Consider the following 23572-nt stretch of genomic DNA (forward strand, 5'->3'; position numbering starts at 1 on the left):
CAAATTAGGGCATCAAGTGGGTACTGTGTACACTGCTTTTGCGAAGGCTTGTGACTGTTATATTATATATAAGTTAGAATCACACTATCTGAGTTGAATTATCGCGATTGTAGCTCCAAGAGATTTGATAATAATGCCAATTTAAATAATAATTGTAATTAAATGTTCTTTTTAGTCGACTTAGCCCCAAAACAAAACAAAGGTATTTCACTAATAAGCTCGTTTCCATCATGTTTACACTGAAGCATGTATAAGTTCTTGACAACAACGTCAACTCTTCTTAAAAATAAGCGAGAAATAATCATCGCCTAGGGGTGGTGTGTAAGAGTGATAAACTCAACTGAAGTGGTAAGTATTGAACACCAAGGCAATGGCAAATACAGGGTGTTCCATTTACACTTGCCACATAGAATTTTGAATAACTTTGACAGTTGTAGCTTGGCTTGCTTCTTCTACGGTGTTTGAGAAGAGTGTGTACAGTACAATTTTAACAATGGAGCGGTACACAGCTGCAAAGCGCGAAGAAAGCATCAAAATTTATTTTGAAAATATCGTAACTCAGCATGGATGTCGGCGTAAATATGATAAAAAGGAAGGTTTTTTTCTGGGATGACACCCGTATAGAAGAAACTCTCATAAGTTATGCTATACCGGCACATCAATATTTACGACTTGTAGCCTCGCAGCTATAACTTCGTACTAACATCTCTCCACTATTTACCACTCTCGCTGCAGAACTGCCAGCTCATAGACTGCTAGTTATTGTTGACGTCTATGAATCTCCGAGTTCCTTAAATTATTGAAAAATTTTTTTTCATGCGCTTGGATTCCCTTTCAGTTATCAGCTAATTTCAGCATAAAATCTACAATATTTTCTACGTTCAAGATGTTAAAGGTTTCGGGAGCCCAGTGTGAGTCATAAGAAAAAGACGTGATCAACATATTCTTCCTTCTAGTGCAGATTGGGCAGTTTGGTGAACTCTCATAGCCAAATCTATGGAAGAATTTTCAAAATATCCAGTGCGCTCAAATAAATTTAGTTAGGCAGTAGTTCGTTTCTTCATGGTTCACTCACTCATGCGGCCATCAGCCGCCGATTTTCCCAGCGCTCGATCGAACGACGACTTTCTTCTGGTGCAATTTCTTTACGGATAGTGTTCGGATAGTCTTCAATATAGTCTCTTAGTAGTTTTTTTAGCTGTTTTTAATGACTGCCTTGCCGATCTGAAATTATGAATATTTTTAGCCAATTCGGATATCCTTCTGCTGCTCTGCATCAAGTGTGGTTCATTGTGCTCAAGTACTTTGTGTAGAGTAGGTTCAGTGTTATTCGGACGATCAACATTCACTCGATAACAAGTGTTAGGCAAGAGTTAAAAGTTAATGAAGGTCCCTCTTCTCTCTTTACTCTCTGTACTCAATACTCTGTGTACAGAATGAGGTAACAGTAAAAACACGCAAAAATGCTTTGCAATACGATGCATTCAATTGAATTATGGTTTCTGTGCCTTTTGTGTTTTCTTTTATACTTTTCAAATAATGGGAAATCGAACGGTGCAACACTGAAAGAAGACGTAAATTTATTTTTAGATCGAAACATATGTATTAAATATTTGAAATTATTTACCAATAACTCAATACGACTGGGTGATGGCAAAAATATGGAGTAGGAATAAATTCTTCAGAAATAAAATCGAAAATTTTGTTGTTGTTTAATGTTTTCCTGTAGCTTATTTAAAAGGGCATACTTTTGGCTTTAAAATCTGACGATACCTTTGCCCTTTATATATTCCGTTTGAATACTAACATTTCTTAAATACTCACATAAATGCTCTGTATTCATATTCAGTGTAAATGTTGCCTTCGGTAATACTTGGCCGCATTCATTCGACAGAGATAAAGTTGAAATTAGCAGAACTTCATAAATTATGCACTTAACACAAAATATTCCCAAACATATCGCACCCTAAATACAAAAGGGTCACAACTCAAAATGTTCCACACTCGAGCTTGACTTGTTTACAGTAGCACAGAAAACAAACTATGAGACATATCACGCTGAAATTTGCCATGTAAGCTTATAACAGTCCTACCAAAAAACAAAAAATTTATTTTTGCCATATGTCATCCGCGGACCGTTTTATTGATAACGTCTCGTTCATATTTGAGCAGAAGGAACATTTTGAGTTGTGACCCTTTTGTATTTAGGGTGCGATATATAAAAAATACTTCATACATATGGCACATATTTTAGGACGCAGGGTCAGAATAAAACAAAATACAAAAAATCTTTAAGTAAAGCAAACTCGGCTTCTGTAAGTGGTACACAAAAAAAGTCTACGCTTGTGTTACTTCGTTGCTTCTGAACAACGACTGATTTTATGAGTGTATGAATAGGTGTGAAATGAGCGGGCAGAGTTCTGCTACCGAATCTTTATCAACGTGGCAACCGTAGTTTTATCATCTATAGTCCTTGACGGATCCCCGATGACGTGGCAACCGAAGTTACTCTCACAATTTTACTTCGGATGGCCAAGGCTTGTAGATATCATCCTTGTCTTTAGTGTTGTGTAGTGAAGTGCGCTCTCTCTCTCTCTCTTTATTCACAAGCTCTTCTCAGATGCCGAGTGAGCGTTGTGTAGACTATGTAGCGGAGTTTTATGTGAGTACCTCGGAACGGCATTTGAATAAACTGTTGCAGAAGTTTAGGGTACACTAATAAATGTCAATCATTCGACGCGCTGTAAGCCAATATTCGCGAAAAAGTCGGCGGTAGCTACGTTATGGAAAATACGCCCACATATGTGTCACTGGAAATGGTAGCCAACTCCTCGATATTGTGCATGGTCGTAGTATCAAATAAAATTTTAACCGGAGACTTTAAATTGAAATTGTTGAATTTTTCACTAAATTATTTATAATTCTCATATGTCAAGCATAGATGGAACACCCTGTAGTTGTAAATACGCATTAATTTCGACGATAGAGAAACAAGTGTATTGCTTTTACTGCCTCCCAAAGCTGCATTTTACGGCAACACAGCGAAAAATTGTAGAAAGTTTTTTGCGGAATTAAGTTCTTTGAAACTTCCTCCTCCTAAGTACAATAAGGATTTATTTTTATGAAGATATAAAATCTCTTTTTTATTTTTATTTTTATTCGAAATTTTTAGACTCGTTAAATTGAATTCAATATCAAAACAAAAAAACAATCATAGGATTACTAAAAAGTTAGAGCCGTACGATCTACTTCAGCTTAGCAACAAAAATAAAAATAGGTTTTATTTCTTAATAAGCACGCCCACCTTCACAAGACCATTTCGCTGCAAAAAGTTGCTGCTTCAACACAAATTTGCCAGACGAATTGTAATCCGCGACGACGTGGTTTAAATTTTAAATTTTCGTCTCTGCAGCTGCGCTCAAACCCCGATATATATTATTTTTTTTTTATATTGTATATATGTATATGCATTTGTTTATTTGCACAACCAGTCACTAACTAACTCGCCAACTTTTCACGTTTTCACAACTTCGTGCGCATACACACATACATACATATTTACTGCACACAAAAGATTGATTACTAATTTGGCTAAGTGCAAAGCTTTCAAGCACCAAAGAATTTATCTGTGCACAGTCGCGCACACGCAAACATACACACGTACATGATTTTAGCGTCGATGTACCAGATTTTCACATTTTATATAAATTGGATACATTCCAAGGCGCAATAAAAACAAGAGCAAGGTCGCTCGGTTTCGAAATATTCGCCCAATTTTGCTCGCTGTCATTTAGATGATTTATATTGCAGCTGAAAAATACAAAGTTTTGAAAATAACTTTTTTGTATTGGCTTACTCTGGCGCTTTTATTCATTTATTTTTACTTTTCTCTTATTTACTGTTCATCTGAGGAAAGCGTGATTACTTTTCGACGATTTAGTGCAGCTTTGCTGCTGAATTGCCATGGAAACGTTTGATGTCCTTTCCTTTTAAATTGCCGATGCAAATGTATACATTTCAATGGCGCCTAATGTTTTTATTACCTTTGTGTCTGAGTTCATGGCACCGAGCGACGTTATGTAATTAAAAAACATATATATTTTTAAATTTTCATAAAGTGCTGTATTTTTTTTGTGCAAAACATGCATATTGTAGCATAATAAGGAGGGTTGGTGTAATAAGAGCATCATTGAAGTATGTGCTCTGAATTAAATAAATATCTTTGAAAGATATTTTACCCTTTTGTAAAAGCCACGAAAATTATTATTATTTTTTAATTAACATGTAAAACATATTTCTTTAATTAAGTTTATTGAATAAATGCTCTCAAGCATTTATTGCATGGAAAAGCCCTTTGGGTTACTCAGTAAGCGACTACTTCAAAACTTAAATGCTTATTTCTCAAAACGATTTTTTGTTTTCAAATATGACGCAATCATACTCCAAGGTGGACCTGGCTGACAGACCTATTGGTCCTTAGTGGTCCCAGATGGAGCTTCACCCTTACGCTTCCTTGTAGTAGGCTTCTTGTAATAAGCCTGCGTATTTCGAATCTAAGTAAGCTCTGAAGCTCTAACCGCAAGAGACATTCTAACCTATATTTGTTCAAATGCTTTGTGTATGCTGCTTATAAGTCTATGGACTTATTCTATGGTACTGTGTTTTTTCGCAAAACCAAATTCGTGATTTGGGATTATATTTCTCAATGAATTCAACCAGACCTCATTCCTTATCGAGCTTTAGTTTTCTTTGTCTAATGATATTTTGTTAGCTTTCTGAAATCTGGTATATAATTCTATTGAAAAGTGGCTCAGCTTTCACGAGTTCGAGCAAGGCATCGGAGTTAAAGACTTCAGGACGACCAACGCGCGGGGCATCCTCCACGTCGCAGTTACCATCTCGGAATTTTGAAAACCACTTTTGCGCAGTCCTTACACTCACGGTATCCTTCCGTGAACAGTGTTTATTTCTGCAGCAGCAGTTGTTGCATTTTTACCACTTTTATAAAAAAAATTCAAAATATGCCTCTTATACGCGTTCGTGTTACCTATTAAGCTCGGTTTGTCGAAGTCCAAAGACACGTTGTTTAACGTTAGGCGGTTCACGATTTATTAAATGTAATAACAAAAGTAGCATAAGGTTACAGTATAATATTCGAAAGTGATAACGGATAAACATAGTGGAGAATTAGGGTCGTACTTAACATAGTATATAATCTTACATGTACATACCTATTAGATCTTACAGTTCGAAAATTCCATTTTATTTTTTAACAACACGTGCTGCTATCCGCGATTGAAACCATTTGTTGAATGCACAATATAGTTCAAAGAAAATATAAATAGTTCCGTTATATTCCGCGAATAATTTTTTGTATGCAAAAATCGTGCAAAAGTGAAATTATGGGTAAAATATGCACGAACTTATGGACTGACCTGATACAATATGTCAAACGGCATATAACGGCGAACAGCAATAAAAGGGAGAAAGGCCAGATATATAAATTGTAAGCCTCGTGCATGCCTACATACATGTTTATGTACTTATGTATGCCAATCTGCATATTATGCTCCAATTAAGAGCAGATAATTTTCGAGTAGGCAGCAGTAAACTACTTCTTATATGTATAAGTGTGCATGCATCTATGTTTGTATATGTAAATATATTAAACTATGCGCAGCAATTACGCTTTACATATAACAACAGCATAGTTAAAATGTTATACGCACTTCACTCTGTTGTGATATTTACCCGTTTTTTGCTATTTTGCATTAGCGATTAGAGGTGCAACAGCTTGCACTAAAAACAAAAACAAATAAATGTTTATCCTTCATATTTATTTGCAACACTTCAGATGTTATCGTCTATAGATAGACTAGGCGTCAGCGTAAATGTGCTAAGGTTTTACGACTTTTCCGCATACAATATAAACAGCAATTAAAGTGAATGCCGCGACACGCCGCCACTAAAGGCATTGTATGAGAGCTCGTATGCATATGCATGAGTATTAGTGCCGTTGAATGGTGGATGAGCAGAGTTCATGGCTTAGCATGGGAAGCGGTTGTGTTGTGTGCAAGGTTCGTTGCACATATCGATTACGCTGTCATTAATTGAGCAAGAGAAGAACTTGTGCCAGCAAGTGGCAGGCCGCAGGACGTATACGTGACTTTGTCATGCAGAGAATCGCCTTGTATCTGATACTTTAGACACGAGTATATGGTATACAACACGCAGTTCTAAGTGAGATTTGCCAAATGTGCCAGCAAATGCATGGAATAATGCACATAAGAGAAACTCATATAATCGCATACATACACATATTCATTGAACCTACTCAAGCGTTCATCGATTTATCTTAAGACGAAGAAAGACATATCCATAAAAACACTAACAGGGATAGATATGTACATAGGTATGTATGTTTATGAGAGATTGTCTGCTTACAAGATGACTATATAAATTTCTGTGTGCAATGTGTCAGCATACATCAGTATTGTCGACTATAGACAAACTCGGCTAATTCGCAATCTGTATCCTAAGAGAGACCGAGCTTCTGTGTGCATGCTTCAGTGTGAATATTCAATATGCCAATAGAAGCTTCTTGTGTTTGAAGTACTTCTCACATACACACACATGGATGTGTGCTTCACACTTATGCGCACGTAAAGCTGCAAATTCCGCTGTTTGTTTGCGTTCGCTTGTGACAAACTACCCAAAAGTACTGGGATTAAGTCTGAATGATGCGGCAAATGCTTGTCTCATGTCCTGATGGTATTAATGCACTACGCACACACACATACTCACATGCACACTGTCATACGCATTTATCTTAGCTCGAGGATTTGTGTTGCCAAAGATATATTGAGTAAAATCAATTAAGGCGGAATGATATTGAAGGATGTTAAAAATAATGAGTTGTAAGATAACGTTGTGCGGTGTTGCTTGTATGTACATTAGGGTGCATCACTCTTCGTGCCAAACTTATTAAACTTATTTTCCAAAACAAAAGCCACAAATAGAAAAAATATCATTTTATGCAGACATTTTACGGCTCAACTCTTCTATTATCTGCGGTTATATTTTTGAAAAAAAAAAAATATTTTGGAACAATATTTTTAAAACCAATTTTATTTATAAAAAATAGATTTTTGAATATATTTTCAAATTGGCTTAGCCCACGTAAACTCATAGACAAATCATAACTTTTTTGATGAGGTATCCTAATATACAAATACTTGAATAACTTCTTTACTAATAATAAATACTTTTTCAATGATGGAAAGCTTTATTTCGATTTTGCGCGCCCCATTGCTCACCTATTTGTATACTGCAGCTGCCTAGTTCACAAGGGTCAAATATCGTGTATGTCAATCATATTTTAAAACCATTTTAAAAAATATAATTTTACCAACAGGGTGATTAATTTTATGTCTTGTATACATGCATTAGACTACGTTTATTCATATATAAAGAGTGGTTAAGTTTCAAGGGCCGGTGTTTGTTTTGAATAAAATAAAATTTTTTTAGGAAATTATTGTCATTTCTCTTTATTATGATAATATTGGTATAGCTCAATTACGTATGGAAAAACTATCGGCCAAATGGCCGCCACGGCCTCGTCGGCACACCTCCAAAGACCACCAAATGCAATTAGTTCCTTATCTAAAGGGTGGTTAAGTTTCAAGGGCCGGTATTGATTTTGAATAAAATACAATTTTTTTAAGAAATTATTGCCATTTCTCTTAATTATGATAATACTGATATGACTGAATTACGAATGGAACAAAACGTTGGCCAAATGGCCGCCGCGGCCTCGGCAACACACCCCCATCCGATGGTCCAAATTTTCGATGACGCTGAGACATACTTGAGGTTCTATGCCGTTAATGTGCCGAATTACCTCATCCTTTAGCTCTTGAAGTGTTGCTGGCTTATCGACGTACACCTTTCCATTCAAATAACTCCAAAGAAAGAAGCCAAACGGCGTCGTTGACGTTTAGGTGTGGTTCATATTCAACATCGGCCCTTAAAATTTTATCCACACTTTATAAATAGTAACGAAAATTTTACAACAACAAAAGGTTGAAAGACTACTTCGAAAAGATTTTAGCATCATAAAAATTTCGCTCTAGCTACGCACTGAAACCTGCCAAAATAGTGTTTTTTACATAACTTTATGTCTCTTCTATTCGCCATTTCCCCGCTCGCTATTTCTATGCGCGATTAACTCGACGATAAATTTCGATGTGAAAGCAACAACAAAGTTATCGAGTAAGATGCGCCGCTAGCGAGAGTGGCTATACCTCATTAAACTAGTATAACTCAATTTTTACAAGCACATAAAATTTACGGCAGCTCTGTTCCAGCGTTGCCAATTTGTTGTTCATTTATACCAACCAGTTGCTTCACCTATTCGCCACCTGTTAACTCTTCGCGAAAAGAAGAGGCCTTTTGTTATTTATAACCCAATTTCTAAAACGACATCTAAGAGAAATATAGGGTGGGCCATGTAAAATTTGCTTTTTGAATCAGCTATAAAAAAAAAACTAATCAATATTTTTTCAAATTTTTTTTTTATTTTGAAGATTGAACATTATCATTTATGAATGAAAAATAATATCGTTCAAATGACTGCCACGACTGGCTTTACAGTAGGCCATTCGATCAACCCAATTTTTAAGCACATTTTCGATTGTTTGGGCTCCAATTTCATGAACGGCAACTTCGATTTGTTTTAAAGCATCAATCGTCTCTGGATGGTTCGCATAGCATTTTTCCTTAGCGGCTCCTGACAAAAAATAGTCCAACGGGCTTAAACCGATGTGAAAATGAGCTTCATCAGAAAAGATGATTTTTCGGTAAAAATGCTCATCTTCGGTCAAACGATTTTCTGCCCATTGAGCGAACCGAAAACGCATTGGATGGTCGTTAGACTTCAGTTCTTGCACCAATTGAACTTTGTAAGTCTTCATACCGAGGTCTTAATGCAAAATTCTCCTCAAAGAAGTGCGTGAAATGTTCAATTCTTGAGAACGATGACGAGTTCAGGTTGTTGGATGTTCACGCACATTTTCGGCTGCAGCAGCAATTTTTTCGGGTGTACGCACTGTAGGAGCACGCCCAGGTGTTGTTTTATCCATTAACGATCTACGTTCACCAACACGATTAAAAAATTGATCCACAAACTGTCTTGTTAAATGTTAAACCTTTAAGTAAATTATGAACACATTTGACATGTTATTTGTGTTACCATTCTAAAAAAAAAACCAATTCATTCAGAAAAACGAATAATTTGCCTATACTAGGTAGGTGCGTGCATTAGGTTGACCAAACAATTTTTTGTTATTTTATTTAATAGAGCAAACTTTTTTTATTTTCTTGAGGAACAGGGACTCACTTTAAAAATAGTTTATATTATTACTTTGCTTTTAAATAAGCGCAGCAAAATTTTGTATTTTCTTGAGGCGGCAGGGAGGCGCTTTAAGAAATTGTTTATTAATATATATTATATCTATTTTTTTAATAAAGGCTAGGGTGTAATTTTTTTGGATATTTGTGAAGAGAAATTACAGCAGTGGTTTAAATAAAATTGATCTGTAAATATTTTATACCAAATATACGGAAAAGTACGTTTTTCTCCAGGTGTTACGGTTATTTTGAAAGCGGTGAAAGCACTGCTAAGTACAGGGTGGGCCATATAGCGTTTGCGTTTTGAACCACCTATTTTTTTGAGAATGGTAACACAAATGACATGTCAAATGTGTTCATAATTTACTTAAAGGTTTGACATTTACGAAATGGGACGCTATACGCTTGAACGAAACTGGGAAATATTGAAAACATATTTCCAAAGTGGTGAGTCTTCTTCTTCTTCCGCGGTTACAGTAAATGGCGAGCGTTACCGTGACATGCTCAACGAGATTTTGTTTCCAAAAATTGAAGAGGATGACATGGACGACATTTGGTTTCAACAGGACGGTGCAATTTGTCACACTGCCAAAGTTACACTCGAACTTTTGGCTACCGTTTTTGAATTCCGATATCAATGGCTGCCTCGGAGCTGTGATTTAAGCCCTTTGGACTATTTTTTGTGGGAGCCGTTAAGGACAAATGCAATGCGAACCATCCAGAGACGATTGATGCTTTAAAACACGAAATCGAAGTTGCCATTCATGAAATTGGAGCCCAAACAATCGAAAATGTGCTTAAAAATTGGGTTGATCGAATGGCCTACTGTAAAGCCAGTCGTGGCAGTCATTTTAACGATATTATTTTTCATTCATAAATGAAAATGTTCAATCTTCAAAATAAAACAAAAAAAAATTATTTAATTAATTAATAAAAATGTATAGAACAAAAAAAATCAAAAATAGCTGGCTCATTTTTTTATTTCTTTTTTGTTTTTGTTGGTTTTTTGCTTTTTTTTCGTGGTTTTCTCCCTTGCTTTTTTTGTGTGTTATTTTTTCTTAGTTTTTTCTCGGCTTTCTTCTTCTTCCCTTTAGTTTTGCCTATAGAACAAATTTAGTATGGATAATTACAATGGTAGTGTCAAGGAAAACAATTTTTTTGGTCACCCTAATCTACTTATACATATGTACACATAACCAAAGTAACTCTTTAGTCATTCCACAATCGCTCACGCCTAATGTCTGCACTCTTACTAATCCATTTTCTACACAAACTCTTTCTTACCAACAAAGTGCTATCTCCCTTCATTTTTGAGAGCAGCAACCAGCTGCTTAGGACAATAAAGAATATGCGCTTAAAGACTTACGTACAGGGACACACATGTGATGTATACATATGTGTGCTTGAATGTCTTGATGTTTGCTCTCGTTTTTTTGTTTTTGCTTCTCGCAGCCACATATTAATTGCTACATACATACGCAACTGTGTAATATGTTATAACTCAATTATCCATATTTGCATAGTTAATAGCTCGATAGTGTGAGTCCCTCAACTGAGACTATTAAGTGGCAGAAATAGATAAAAGCATAAGAACATCTCTGGCATAAATAAAACAAGAGTTTGTGCAAATAGTTTGCGAGCGAAGTGAGAATTTACTTATAGTTTTTGAAACAAACATTTTTTTCAGATTTTTGAGTGGAAAATTATTGAGTCTTAGACCAAAAAAAACCGAAATTTTAAATGAATAAGCGCAAAAAACAAAAACAATTAAAGCGAATAGAATAAGATGGTTCTCTAAAGAAAAATTTAAGTGTAAGAAAATTATGAATATGATGCAGCCCCAGTACCTTCACGACATTTTATCTACACACTCGTAGCTGTTTTTACCGTCATTAGCCGATTGGCACAAAGAGTTTGCCATTTAATCCTCATTGCAGAAGCTGTGAGAATATTTCAGAGGAAATGACTGTTGAGCACTTTCTCTGTAAATGTCCGGGCTTGCCAGCTACACGACCAAGGTCACTGTTTTTTCGACAAATTGTGGCAGTGCTCCAACTGTGGATATCTGACCGTTGTAGGTCTCAAAATGGTATCAAAACGGCGCTTTAGTGCTACTTGGAGAGTGCCAGACTGGTATTTCAACCATTTCACCTACCTACATAGTTACCTAAGATGTGGCAACTATCTCACTAAACACATAGTGTTTTTCCAGAAAAATAAGCTTTATTTAGATTCAGATCCCACATCGGGCTGGATATCACCCATTTTATGTTTTGGTATTTTTTATTTTATGGGCTGAAGCCCGTTTCCACAATAGAACAACAAATTGAAGTATTTTCAATTTTATTTCTAGTCGATATTTTCACTTCAAGTACTTGGCCTTGAATTCGCTAAATAAAAATAGGAGAACTTAATATTTGGATGCCATTGCATCAATTTAATTTACCCACTTTCAGTAAAGTAAAAGACTAAATTTTGTTGCTGGCGAACGAGACGAACTAGGACTTAAGTTAAGGCTCATAGCTGAATAAATCACGAAAGGATTATCGAGACAACAAGTAGAAATTTCACCATTCATGGCCGTAAAACTACTCATGACTTTGCCGAGATTTACAGCAGTAACACTGTGAAAATATATTTTCTTCAAGATATATATAATATTAAACTGCAGGCCTAGCGAAGTAGAAAAAGACTTCTTCTCCATTTGCACATTCGGTTTCATATTTATATAAATTGTGATCAATATAGAACTATGGGACTTTAAATTGAAATAAAATAACGAAAATTCAAATTGATTGGGCAATCTTTATTATTTTTGTGTAGAACCATTCATGACATTTACTTTTTAAAGAAAATCGCTTTCAAATGTTGGCCACAACAGCGTCATAATTCCATTCGTAAACACCAATTTTGAATGACTCGCTGGAGGACTTCGGTCGGCACCTCGTGAATAACTTCAGTAATGTTGGTTTCCATAGTTTCCAAGAGATAAATTGCTCATCGAAACGTCGACGCAGTAAGTGGCTTCAATTTTCGGTATAAAAAAGTCGTTTATCATGGCGCTATAGTGTTCGCTTCACTGTTACATTGGCGCCAGTTCCGTCTTTAAAGAAATATGGGCCGCAGATTCCTCCAGGCCATAGGCTGCACCAAACGGTTGTTTTCAATGGATGTAATGACTGTTCTTGAATAGTTTCGGGTTGCTCTTTAGCCCAAATATGGCTGTTTTGCTTGTTGACGTAGCCATAAAGCGGAAAACGAGCCTCATCCATGTACACCATAAGTTGGCCTGAGCGCGCGATGAACACTTTTCATACAGCGTCGATTTTCGTAATGCATTTTTACGATTTGGGGACGATGTGGAGACATAAGTCTTTCCATGATGAAATGTCTATGAATACTGAAAAAAATTGTGTATTAAATTTGACAATAGTCACGCGTGAGCTGTCAAAAGAACCCTATTGGAAAAAGTACCTTTTATTTGTTATTTCGCACAAAATTGTCTCTCGACTCTTTCGTTTCTTTCACCGATTCTAGCGTTGAAGTCTGCTTGAACAATAACAATTTCACATGATTTGTAAGTTTCATTAATTTATCAATCTCACCATTAAAATTCTTTACTTCTTCTTCTGCCGTAGACGCATATAAATGAGTTTTATTTTGATTTCCCGTATAGAATTTTTTTGTGTAAGTATTCTCTGATATGAATTCACCGCATTCCGGCCACCATGTTTCGTTTATTCCAAGGAAGTCTCATTTAATCGGTTTATTTCTGAAATTGTGTTGGCTACTTTTCCAGCCTCATAAAGACGGCAAACGTTTCAGGTACTAATATAATATTAAAATGTTTGTTTGTTTTACCGAGAATTCGTAGCAGCCTCGATTTGCCAGAGACTAAGGGCCGTTGTAATAGTTGTACTTGCATAATTTGTTGAGTTGCATGCTTTCTGGATACTAGTGGAAGGGAATCAAGAGAGGAAATTAAATACCTTCTGCTCAAATACAGGGTGGCTGATGAAAGCCGCTACCAAAAAAAAAATTGAATAACTTTTTTTCTTTTTAAGTTATCTGTTCCATTTTTGTTTTAATTTGCAGATTGATCTTTAAAATTTATTAAAATGGATAACTGGGACACGAAAACAAGAATTTGGATAGTCCGCCGCTATCACGCACTGGAGTCCGTAGTTTTGGTACAGAGAGAGTACAGGCGGATGTTTGGCGGCGATCCCCCGAGCAGATGGACCATAATGAGACTGGTGAATAATTTTGCTGAGCAAGGAACAGTCGCAAGAAGGCCTTATCATCGAAACCCACCAATTCGGACGGAGGAAACGATCGCTGCTGTAGCTGCAGCTATACAAAGCAATCCAAGGGTTTCAACAAGAAGCTTATCTGCTCAACTTGGTGTCAGCCGACAGTCTTTGCAAACAATAATGCGCAAAGATTTAGACTTATTTCCCTACAAAATTCAAATGGTTAACAAACTGAATGCAGCAGACTTGGCGATTCGCTTGGAATTTTGCCAGAAGATCCTGCAAATGGTGGAAGAAGACCAAAACATGTTAAACTGCCTTTTCATGTCTGATGAGGCCCATTTCGATTTAAACGGCAATGTGAACAAACAAAATTGTCGAATATGGAGTACTTCTAACCCACAGATACTCCACGAGACGGAATTGCATCCTCTTCGCGTAACAGTGTGGTGTGCGGTTTCTTCACGCTGTATTGTCGGGACTTATTTTTTTGAAGAAAATGGTCACACCGTTACGGTTACTGGAGACCGTTATTTGAAAACGCTGAAAGAATTTTTCTATCCAGAACTACGCCGAAAGAGAATTCCTTTCAACTCTGTGTGGTTTCAACAAGATGGGGCAACGTCTCACATAGCCCAGACTGTTATGACAGAGTTGCGACGAAAATTTCCCAATAAACTGATTTCAAGAAACTCCGAATTTCGTTGGCCCCCCAGGTCGCCTGACCTTACTGCACCTGACTTTTTCTTGTGGGATTTATGCAAACAAGAAGTTTATAAAACAAAGCCAACAAATTTGGATGAACTAAAACAATCCATTCGGGCAACAATTGCGGCTATTCCGTCGCAACTCTCAAAGCAGCAATGAACAACTTTTTACTAAGATGCCGCACTTGTGTCAACGAGCATGGGGGGCATTTAAATTCAATTATTTTTAAAACTAGTTAAGCTACATTTAATAAAATTTAATGACCTTCAACTTGAAAAAAAAAATAAATGAATTCCATACACTAAAAAAAAAGTTATTTGAGTTTCTTAATGTAGCAAAATTCATCAGCCACCCTGTATGAACGAGACGGTATCAATAAAACGGTTCGAAGAACACACTCGAGCTTGATTTGTTTACAGTAGCACAGAAAACAAACTATGTGACATATCACGCTGAAATTTGCCATGTAAGCTTATAACAGTCCTACCAAAAAACAAAAAATTTATTTTTGCCATATGTCATCCGCGGACCGTTTTATTGATACCGTCTCGTTCTTATTTGAGCAGAAGTTAATATCGATGTGTAAAAATTGGAAAGTGAAAAGTGCATTCTTCCATGCAATTCTCAATGTGTCCTACTCTTTCAAGCCATACAATAAGTTTAACAAAAATAAAAAATGTATTATAATTTGAAAGAAATATAATTATAATTTAAAAAAATTAAACTAAAAACAATTGTATCATCCTAATACACTTACTAAGTATACACTTACACTGTATACACTTACTTAGTTAACTGGTGTGTTGGAAAAGAGCCAATGTTTATTGCTTGAATTTCTAAATAAAGCAAATTTACTTTTTAAAGAGAAATGGAAAAGTTTTCAAAAGCCACAAAATCTAATTTTTTTAAATGTGTTTAGATTTACTGCTCCCGGCGCCACATTCAATAAATTATATTACAAAATACCAATACAAATGCACCCCTACCGTTTTAGCAGTAATTTATTTGTCTCTCTTTTCTTTTTATTACCAGCATCGGCCAGCTATAAAGCAATGTCATGCCAAAATTTAATGGCAAAAAGGTATGGTGCACAAGTGCAGGTAGCAAATACAGTATTTAAATCGAGCACAACAACAAAACTTTTACAAATAACTGATGCAACAAAAAGCGCTTTAATATTTGGCGAAGCAAAGGAAAACGAAAACGTTATTGCATTTGGTAGAGGCTAAAGGACACTCCGGGTGAGTGAGGCGCATTGGACGCCAACTACGCAACGTCTAGCGGAAACAGAGGAATAACAGGAAGTGTGAGGAAAACAGGAAACGCTGAAATAGCAAAAGCAGCAGCAATAGAAACCCGAAAATAAGAGATAAAAATACAACCGAAATTCACCGGAAATGTTTACAAAAATGCAAAAATTTTGCATTTTAGCATTTCTAATTGCGCCAGTGTTGGTGTTTGCTGATGCAAATGGTTTCGTGGAGCCAGAGTCACTGCATGCGACAGGGCCAACGACGACACCAGCGATGGTGGGAGCGACGATGAGTGTTGCCGCGCAGGCTATGGAGGACATGCGGCAAAGCGTTGAAGCAAAAACTGCGCAGCAGCGAATGGTGGCAGCGGCGGCGGTAACCCAAACACTGGCAGCCACCACAACAGCAACAATCGCTACAACCGTGACATTAGCATCTTCAAATGCGCCTGCAACATTAACTACAACAAACGACGAGGACGAACTGGTTTTGAGCACCGCAACACCAACAATAGCAGCAGCTGCGTTAGTAGCCACGGATGAACAAGCAAAGCAGCAGCAAATACAAGAAAAACAACGGCACCAACAAGCACAAAAGGGTGAAGGAATTGTTGCAAAAAAGCAAGTGGTCCCTTTTATCGCAAATAATGCTACGGAAGAGCCAACAACAACAATGCCAACCAAAATTAATGCAGCGGTGGTAGAGAAAGGCGCTATTCCACGCACACCCGCCACATCAACTGCCAGTGCAACAGCAGGCAGTCCGGCAAGCGAAATTACGGAAGTGCCAGCTGTGAATTTTGAGAGTAAATCACGTGCGAATACACTTCCGCCAGGCAATGGTGCAGCGAGCAGCTACAGAGGAGTGGCCATGCCGAAGGCTGGCGGAAATGAAGCGAAAACACAAATCATCAAAAATGCAAAAGAGCTGGCTCCAAAACGCTTGGATGAGCGGGCGGATGTGCACGTAGATGAGCAGGACGAGCGCGCTGAATTGAGCAGGAAGAAAACTGAAACAGATGTTGCTAATAGCGGGCGCGGAGTTCAAAAAGAAGTATTTGTTTTTGAGCTAGAAGCGATCATTGGTGAAAGCGTAGGGGAAAGTTTTCTAAGTCAGCTGAAGGGACAGCAAAAAAGTGAAACAGTTACATCGAAGAATCCACAAGGGGGGCAAATAGGCGGGTGGCCAACGCAGGCGGTGAATACAAATCAGCAGGAGGCTGTGGTAGACAAAAATGGAGCATTATTTTCAAGGCATATCGATGACGTGGAAACGGTCGCAAAGTCACCAACTGCGGAGGCAACCGCAGTACTAAACGCCAGCGAACTCACGGCAAGCACACAAGCAACCCAGGATTCGATGCATACTGAACGGAAACTAAAGAATGGCATTAAATTGGCTGAAATTGTAACTGACGAGTATAAAGTAGCAGCTGACACAGTATCCACCAAGCCAATGAATAAGGAAGCGAAGTCAGAGCAGGCAAAACGCGACGGGGAAAGCACCGGGAAGAAGGCAACAATGGAGCCTACACTAAAACAACAACAAGACGGTAAACAACTAGGCCAACTTGTGCAACAAACAGGCGCTCTACAGCTACGACAACAGCAAAATACAACACTAGTCAAACAAAAAGAACAACAACAAAGTAAAGAAGAAGAACTTGAGCAACATCAACCAATCCAATTACGCCGCGAACAGCAAGCGAACAAAGACATGGAAAACGAACAGGTACAGCGACACAATGCGCATACCGCAAGCGAGATATATGCGGATAGCAGTGACAATAGGAAAAACATGAACAAAAAGCAGACAAATAACAATAAAGCGAAGCATAGTGACCATGTGGGCTATACAACGCCAGAATCCACTACAGCTGGGTCGTTGCCGACTCTGCACTCCACACCACCCGCCCTCAATATAGTTGATCTATATCCCATGAAAATGGAGGATTTCAATCCAATTATACGTGACTCCAATGCGAAGTTGTTAAAAGTGCGTACAATCTTTAAGCCCGCGGAAAGCGATGAAGGGCCGCCGGTTGTACCAGCTGCAGGGTGGTATGGTCACACAAAACAAATGGGAGAAGTAGAACAGTTGCCAATGGTTGACGGTGGAATAGAGGAGCAGCAGCAGGAGAATTTATTGCCAAATGAAGTGGATGCAGCGAACAATATTATACAGCGCTACGACAACATCAATAATCTGGCCGCGCGCCACACCGTCAATCGTAGGCCAATCACGACAGCAAAAACAGCAGCAAATACTGTCGGAAGAGTAGCGGCACCTACTAGCCAACAGCAAGATCTGAGCCAACCAGATGCCATCAGTGATTTCACCGGAAAAGTGCTGGCCGAACAGGATGGTGTCATTACGGAAATCGAGCAAAAGTTTCGCTTGAACGAGTTTGCGGCGACAGCGACAGCAGACACAGTGACAACCACAACAACAACGCTACTAGTGACAGCAAGTACAGCTACTCCATCTGACACTACAACAGGCATGGAACGGCAGCTGGCGAACGGTAAATCGACCTATAGTGTCAATCATAAAATTCAACCACCCAAAAACATGAAAAATAAATATCCAAGCAATGGCAATAAAAATGATGGCAATGCACCGCAACGCTTGCCGCAACACGACTTCATTGAGCGACGCGTGAAGAAAAGTTTTGATTTTCCTATGCACCGCGCAGCCAGCGCCAGTGATACATTGACAATGCCACATGTCGATTTTGCCAACACAAAGTTCAACACAGGCAGTGGCGCCACACAAGCTCTAAGCGAAACTTCAGTTAGTGGCGCTGAGGGTGGTGGTGGCGCAATGAGGGCTGCACTTGGCACGCATCCGGAATTTTCAACGACAAAATTCTACAACAGCAAAGAACTCTACAATGAAATGATGCAACACAATCGAAAGCGACTGAAGGGGAAATCGAAGATGGTGCAGTCAATGCCAAGTGCAGCAACCGCAACCACAACAGCAACACCAACTGCTGCTACCTCTATGCTAGGCGCTGCAGCAGCAAAAAGTAGCAACACCAGTGCAGAGACTGCGGCAAGCAGATTTGCACTGCGTCAAAGCGCAAAGTTGAAAACTTCAAAATATGCGCCAGTCGCCGAACCGAGCAAACCAATTATGGGTGAAGTGAACATGAACTCGCAGCGCAGAGTCAATGGTGAAATCGTAGGCGAGAGTGCGGACAAGATTGACGCTACAGTCGTTGCAAGCGGTGAAGCACAAAGTAGCGTAAAAGTCAAAAGTGCGGGAAAGCAAACAGAAAGCACGCAAGGGGAGGCGGCGGAGCCGCTACTGAATCAGGAATGGATACGCAAGCAACAGCAAAGTGATCCACATAACATTCAGCTACAAAAGCAAAGTGCAACGCATGTCTACCCAGCGCTGACTCCAGCTGCCAACGATAGTACAGCCGACTTTTCAAAACTCGGTGATGACAAACCAACTCAGAAATACCAAAAAGAATTACAACGCGCTAAATTGCTACTCAAGTCAATTATCCTGCAGACAAACGACAAAGGCGCTGGAACGAGCAATGCAAACACAACTGCAGCACACACAGCAACTACAACTAGTACAGCGAACAACCAGCAATCCAGCTTGCATGCGCCACCCACTGTCAGTGACGCATCAGCTGAACAGCTTAGTGCATTTAGCGGAATTGCTGCTGGCAAAGTTAATTTGGTTGCAACTGCCAAAACTTTTGACATTATGTCGCTACGACATAAAAGCAATGTTGTCACTCCCACATCAACTGCGAGCGCAGCTGTTGGCAATATTGACAGCAACGATGATGGCGCAATGACGAAAGGGCGTGCGAGTGCAGCTCAAGCAAAACAGGTTAATTTCGTTGGCGCTGACATAGTGCATGTAAAGCGTGCTAAGCCAGCACCAACTAGAACAACCAAAGCACCAGCTACAATAACCATAAACAGCAGAAGCACAGAGACAGCAGCAGTTGCAGCTACAACGACAAAACTGACTTCGACCGTTGCACCCCTGGATGACCGCACAACTCCTTCGCCGTTCATCTACCCATATCCACAGCAACACCGTCAACAGGCGACGCATTTAAGCCAACCGCATGACACCACTGCCGTACTCAGCAGCACCACCAGCACAACGTATCCAACCTTGTCTACTACCACCACCACAAACCTCTCTAAATCTCCCTCGAAGCCAATTGTACGACCACGCATACTCAGCCCCTTGCAGGAGAAAATCAACTCTCTAGAATGTGAACTGCAAAACGTGCCGAGCGATTCGCATTTGTGGCGTGGCAATGAGACGCATGAACTTCTGCTGCCCATTATGGTAAGTATGGCAATAGCCTTGATGCATTTTTGTATTTATTTTATTTGCTGAATCCGACATAAGCTTACGGAAATGAATTTATATTTGCAAACACATACTTTGGCGATTTTGTTTTTGGTTTTTGTTAGTGTAGATACATAAATAAATATAAATAGGCTTACGTAAGCAATTCACGAGAGTTTTACGTGTATAAAATGTGTTTATTTATATTAAAATTTATGACAAATATTATGCCTCAGCTTAAAATCTCATTTAGGCTGAATTGCAATAGTTTTTTATATTGCGGCAATGCCAAAATTTAATGAAAAATACTATAAATCATCCTGGCCGGACACGAGCACACAAATAGGAACAAATAGGAGAAAACTGTGATTGTATGCATAAGTGGGCTATTGGGCGTCATAAGCTTTCTTGCTTGATGGTAGGGTGACTACTAGAGATGTCAACTTTTTCGAATTATATGATCCCAAGATTTTTGGGATCTCATTATAAAATCCCGGAAAATTATTTCATAAATAACAAAGTAAAAGACAAGTTAAGTTTACAAGAATTTAACCTTTCTGTGACATCCTTGGAACAGCAGCATCAATTCGGAATTCGATAAGGATTTTTTTGATATTAAAGGATTTGCCAAATTTGCCAATTTAGGATTAAATTGAAATAAAACAACAAAAATTCTAATCATTTTTTGTAGAATCATTCATGACGTTTATGTAAAGATAATCCAAATGTTGGCCGCAACTGCGCCACAATTCGCTCATCGGTAAACACCAATTATCAATGACTCGCTGGAGAACTTCGGTCAATATCTTGTAAATAATAGGACTATGAATAAGTTCGTGCGGTTTTACAACAGATGGCGTAACTTGATTATTATTCCATCGATCCACATTTCCAAACATTCATTGGAGAGCTACTGTCGTAAGGCACAAACGTCAGTATAAGTTTTTTATTTGAAGCGTAAACAACAATATTTTTACCACACTTGAAAATGTCGAATTTCGTGCCAAATAATGTGTTTTTGCGGGGAATTTTTTAATATGAAGAAAAAAGCAGCCGAAAGTCATCGTATCTTGGTGGAAGTTTATGGTGAGCATGCTCTAGCTGAGCGAACGTGCCAGAAGTGGTTTGCACGCTTTAAAAGTGGTGATTTTGGCTTGGAAGACGAAGAACGCGAGGGTGCGCCGCCAAAGTTCATGGATACCGAATTGGAGGAATTGCTCGATCAAGATCCGGCTCAAACGCAAGAAGAGGTTGCAAAAACTTTGGGAGTTGATCAATCAACCATTTCCAAACGTTTAAAAGCCATGGGAATGATCCGAAAGGTAGGCCATTGGGTGCCGTATGAATTGAAGCCAAGAGACGTTGAACGCCGTTTTATGGCATGCGAACAACTGCTTCAACGGCACAAAAGAAAGGGTTTTTTGCATCGAATTGTGACTGGCGATGAAAAGTGGGTCCATTACGACAATCCAAAACGTCGGGCAACGTATGGATACCCTGGCCATGCTTCAACATCGACGTCGGCGCAGAATATTCATGGCCTGAAGGTTATGCTGTGTATCTGGTGGGACCAGCTGGGTGTTGTGTATTATGAGCTACTGAAACCGAATGAAACGATTACGGGGGATGTCTACCGACGACAATTGATGCGTTTGAGCCGAGCACTGCGAGAAAAACGGCCGCAATACGCCGATAGACACGACAAAGTTATTTTGCAACATGACAATGCTCGGCCACATGTTGCACAAGTGGTCAAAACATACTTAGAAACGCTCAAATGGGATGTCCTACCCCACCCGCCGTATAGTCCAGACCTTGCGCCATCCGATTACTATCTCTTCCGATCGATGCAACATGGCCTGGCTGACCAGCACTTCCGTAATTACGATGAAGTCAAAAAATTGATCGATTCGTGGATTGCGGCAAAACCGACCGAATTTTTCACAAAGGGAATCCGTGAATAGCCAGAAAGATGGGAAAAAGTAGTAGCAAGCGATGGACAATACTTTGAATATTAAATTTGTAACCATTTTACGTCAATAAAGTTTCAAATTTCGAAAAAAAACCGCACGAACTTATTCATAGTCCAATAACTTTAGTAATTTTAGGTTCCAGTGCCTCAGTAGAAGCAGAATGCTTACTACTTCTCATCCTAGTATCCAAATACTACAAAGTCCCGCATAGTATCCCGTGAGAACTCGTAAATCCTCTCTATCCGGAGGCTCTTCTTGACGCTCCTCTAGAAGATGGATAAATTGTTTTGGCTTTCTCTGTAGCGGACATTCCGTCCAGCACCATATGAATTAAGTGTTCTCCCAGTCGTTTATAGTTGCCTTTATGTCGTATTTGGTAAGCCCGCAGAAAGGTTATGGTGCACGGAATTTCGATGTAACAACTGATTTCAACACGCAGTCCACCAGTTGGTTGCTTGGTTGATTGAGGGTGTTCCCTACTCCCATGATATTGAGGGCCTTGAAGCATTCACCAACGAGTTGGGATATTATTAAATGAGATTGCGGTGTACAGAGGCTACCTGGCTGTCTGGCAATATACAGATGAGCTTCGAAGTAGTACGTCTTCATAGCTATTCGCCGTCCATTTTTTGAGCGCAAAGACACCCATGCCAGTTCCTCCACCCAAAAGCATCGACACGTATGTGTACCAAGTTTCCGAAATAGACCGAATGTATGGACTACCTGTCTCCCAGAGCAGCCGATCTACAAGCAAGCATATATATTGAAATTTCTAGAAATCTTGAGCGCATCAGTCAATATTGTTAAGAATTTTGTGAAGAGGTTAGCCGGAGATTAGATAACTAAAATGTGCCTAATATTTGTACCTGGAATTAACAATAAGAGCATGAATATTTTAACAGTGGATATTTTTTGTTGTTTGTGAAATATGTATATTAGTCTCATTATTTTTATCATTTATGTTGTATTGCAAGAAACTGCAAAAAAAAACATTAAATGCTAGTAAATTTTTATTAAATCTATTTAAAGTTCCAAAAATTGGGTTACACTTTGCAGCTTATTTAACGAAATGCTTTTTACTTTGTTTTTAATACATTGGGCCGCTGCTAAGTTTTAGGAGGAAGCAAAAGAAGTGGCTTCTGCGCTATGGCCAAATTAGATGGCAACTTCTTCATTGCATTTTCACCTGCTTTATATATAATTATCAACTTTTCATTTAAATTTATTTCAAAAATCCTACTTTACTTAGGACTGTGCAGAGATTGCATGGAGCCTTTTCCTATTCTCATTTGATATCCACATTGAGCAGAAAAGCGCAAAGTTGCTCTTGCTTCTAAATTGTTTTTTATTTGGATGCAAATATTAATAAGTGGCTTTGCTTTTAGTATATTGTTATAACTAATGGAAACTTTAATCAAATTTATAAGTAAAGGGTGTTTTTTTTTAGAGGTTAGGTTTTCAAGATGAAATAAAACGTATATAATTTAATGTTATGGCCAAGAATTTAGCTTTATTATAAAGAGAAGGGTTTGCCATTATGTTTTAAAAATGATTTCGGGCAAGTGGCCGCCGCGGCTGGCTCGAATAAATTCCAGCCGAGAGGCCCAATTTTCGACCACTTTTTGCAGCAATTGGGGCCGTA

The 23572-nt window shown here is 38.5% G+C and overlaps 1 protein-coding gene across 1 annotated transcript in view; it reads left to right on the forward strand.

Moving 5' to 3' along the window:
• LOC129248085 (serine-rich adhesin for platelets-like) overlaps positions 1 to 23572 on the forward strand; it is a 138610-nt gene that overhangs the window by 13660 nt on the left and 101378 nt on the right. Inside the window, exon 2 of the mRNA XM_054887519.1 lies at positions 15402 to 19954. Coding sequence (XP_054743494.1) covers positions 15767 to 19954 — 4188 coding nt within the window. The 5' untranslated portion in view covers positions 15402 to 15766. The remainder of the gene's footprint in view (positions 1 to 15401; positions 19955 to 23572) is intronic.

Source organism: Anastrepha obliqua, chromosome 5, assembly GCF_027943255.1.
Source record: "Anastrepha obliqua isolate idAnaObli1 chromosome 5, idAnaObli1_1.0, whole genome shotgun sequence".
Lineage (NCBI taxonomy): Eukaryota > Metazoa > Arthropoda > Insecta > Diptera > Tephritidae > Anastrepha > Anastrepha obliqua.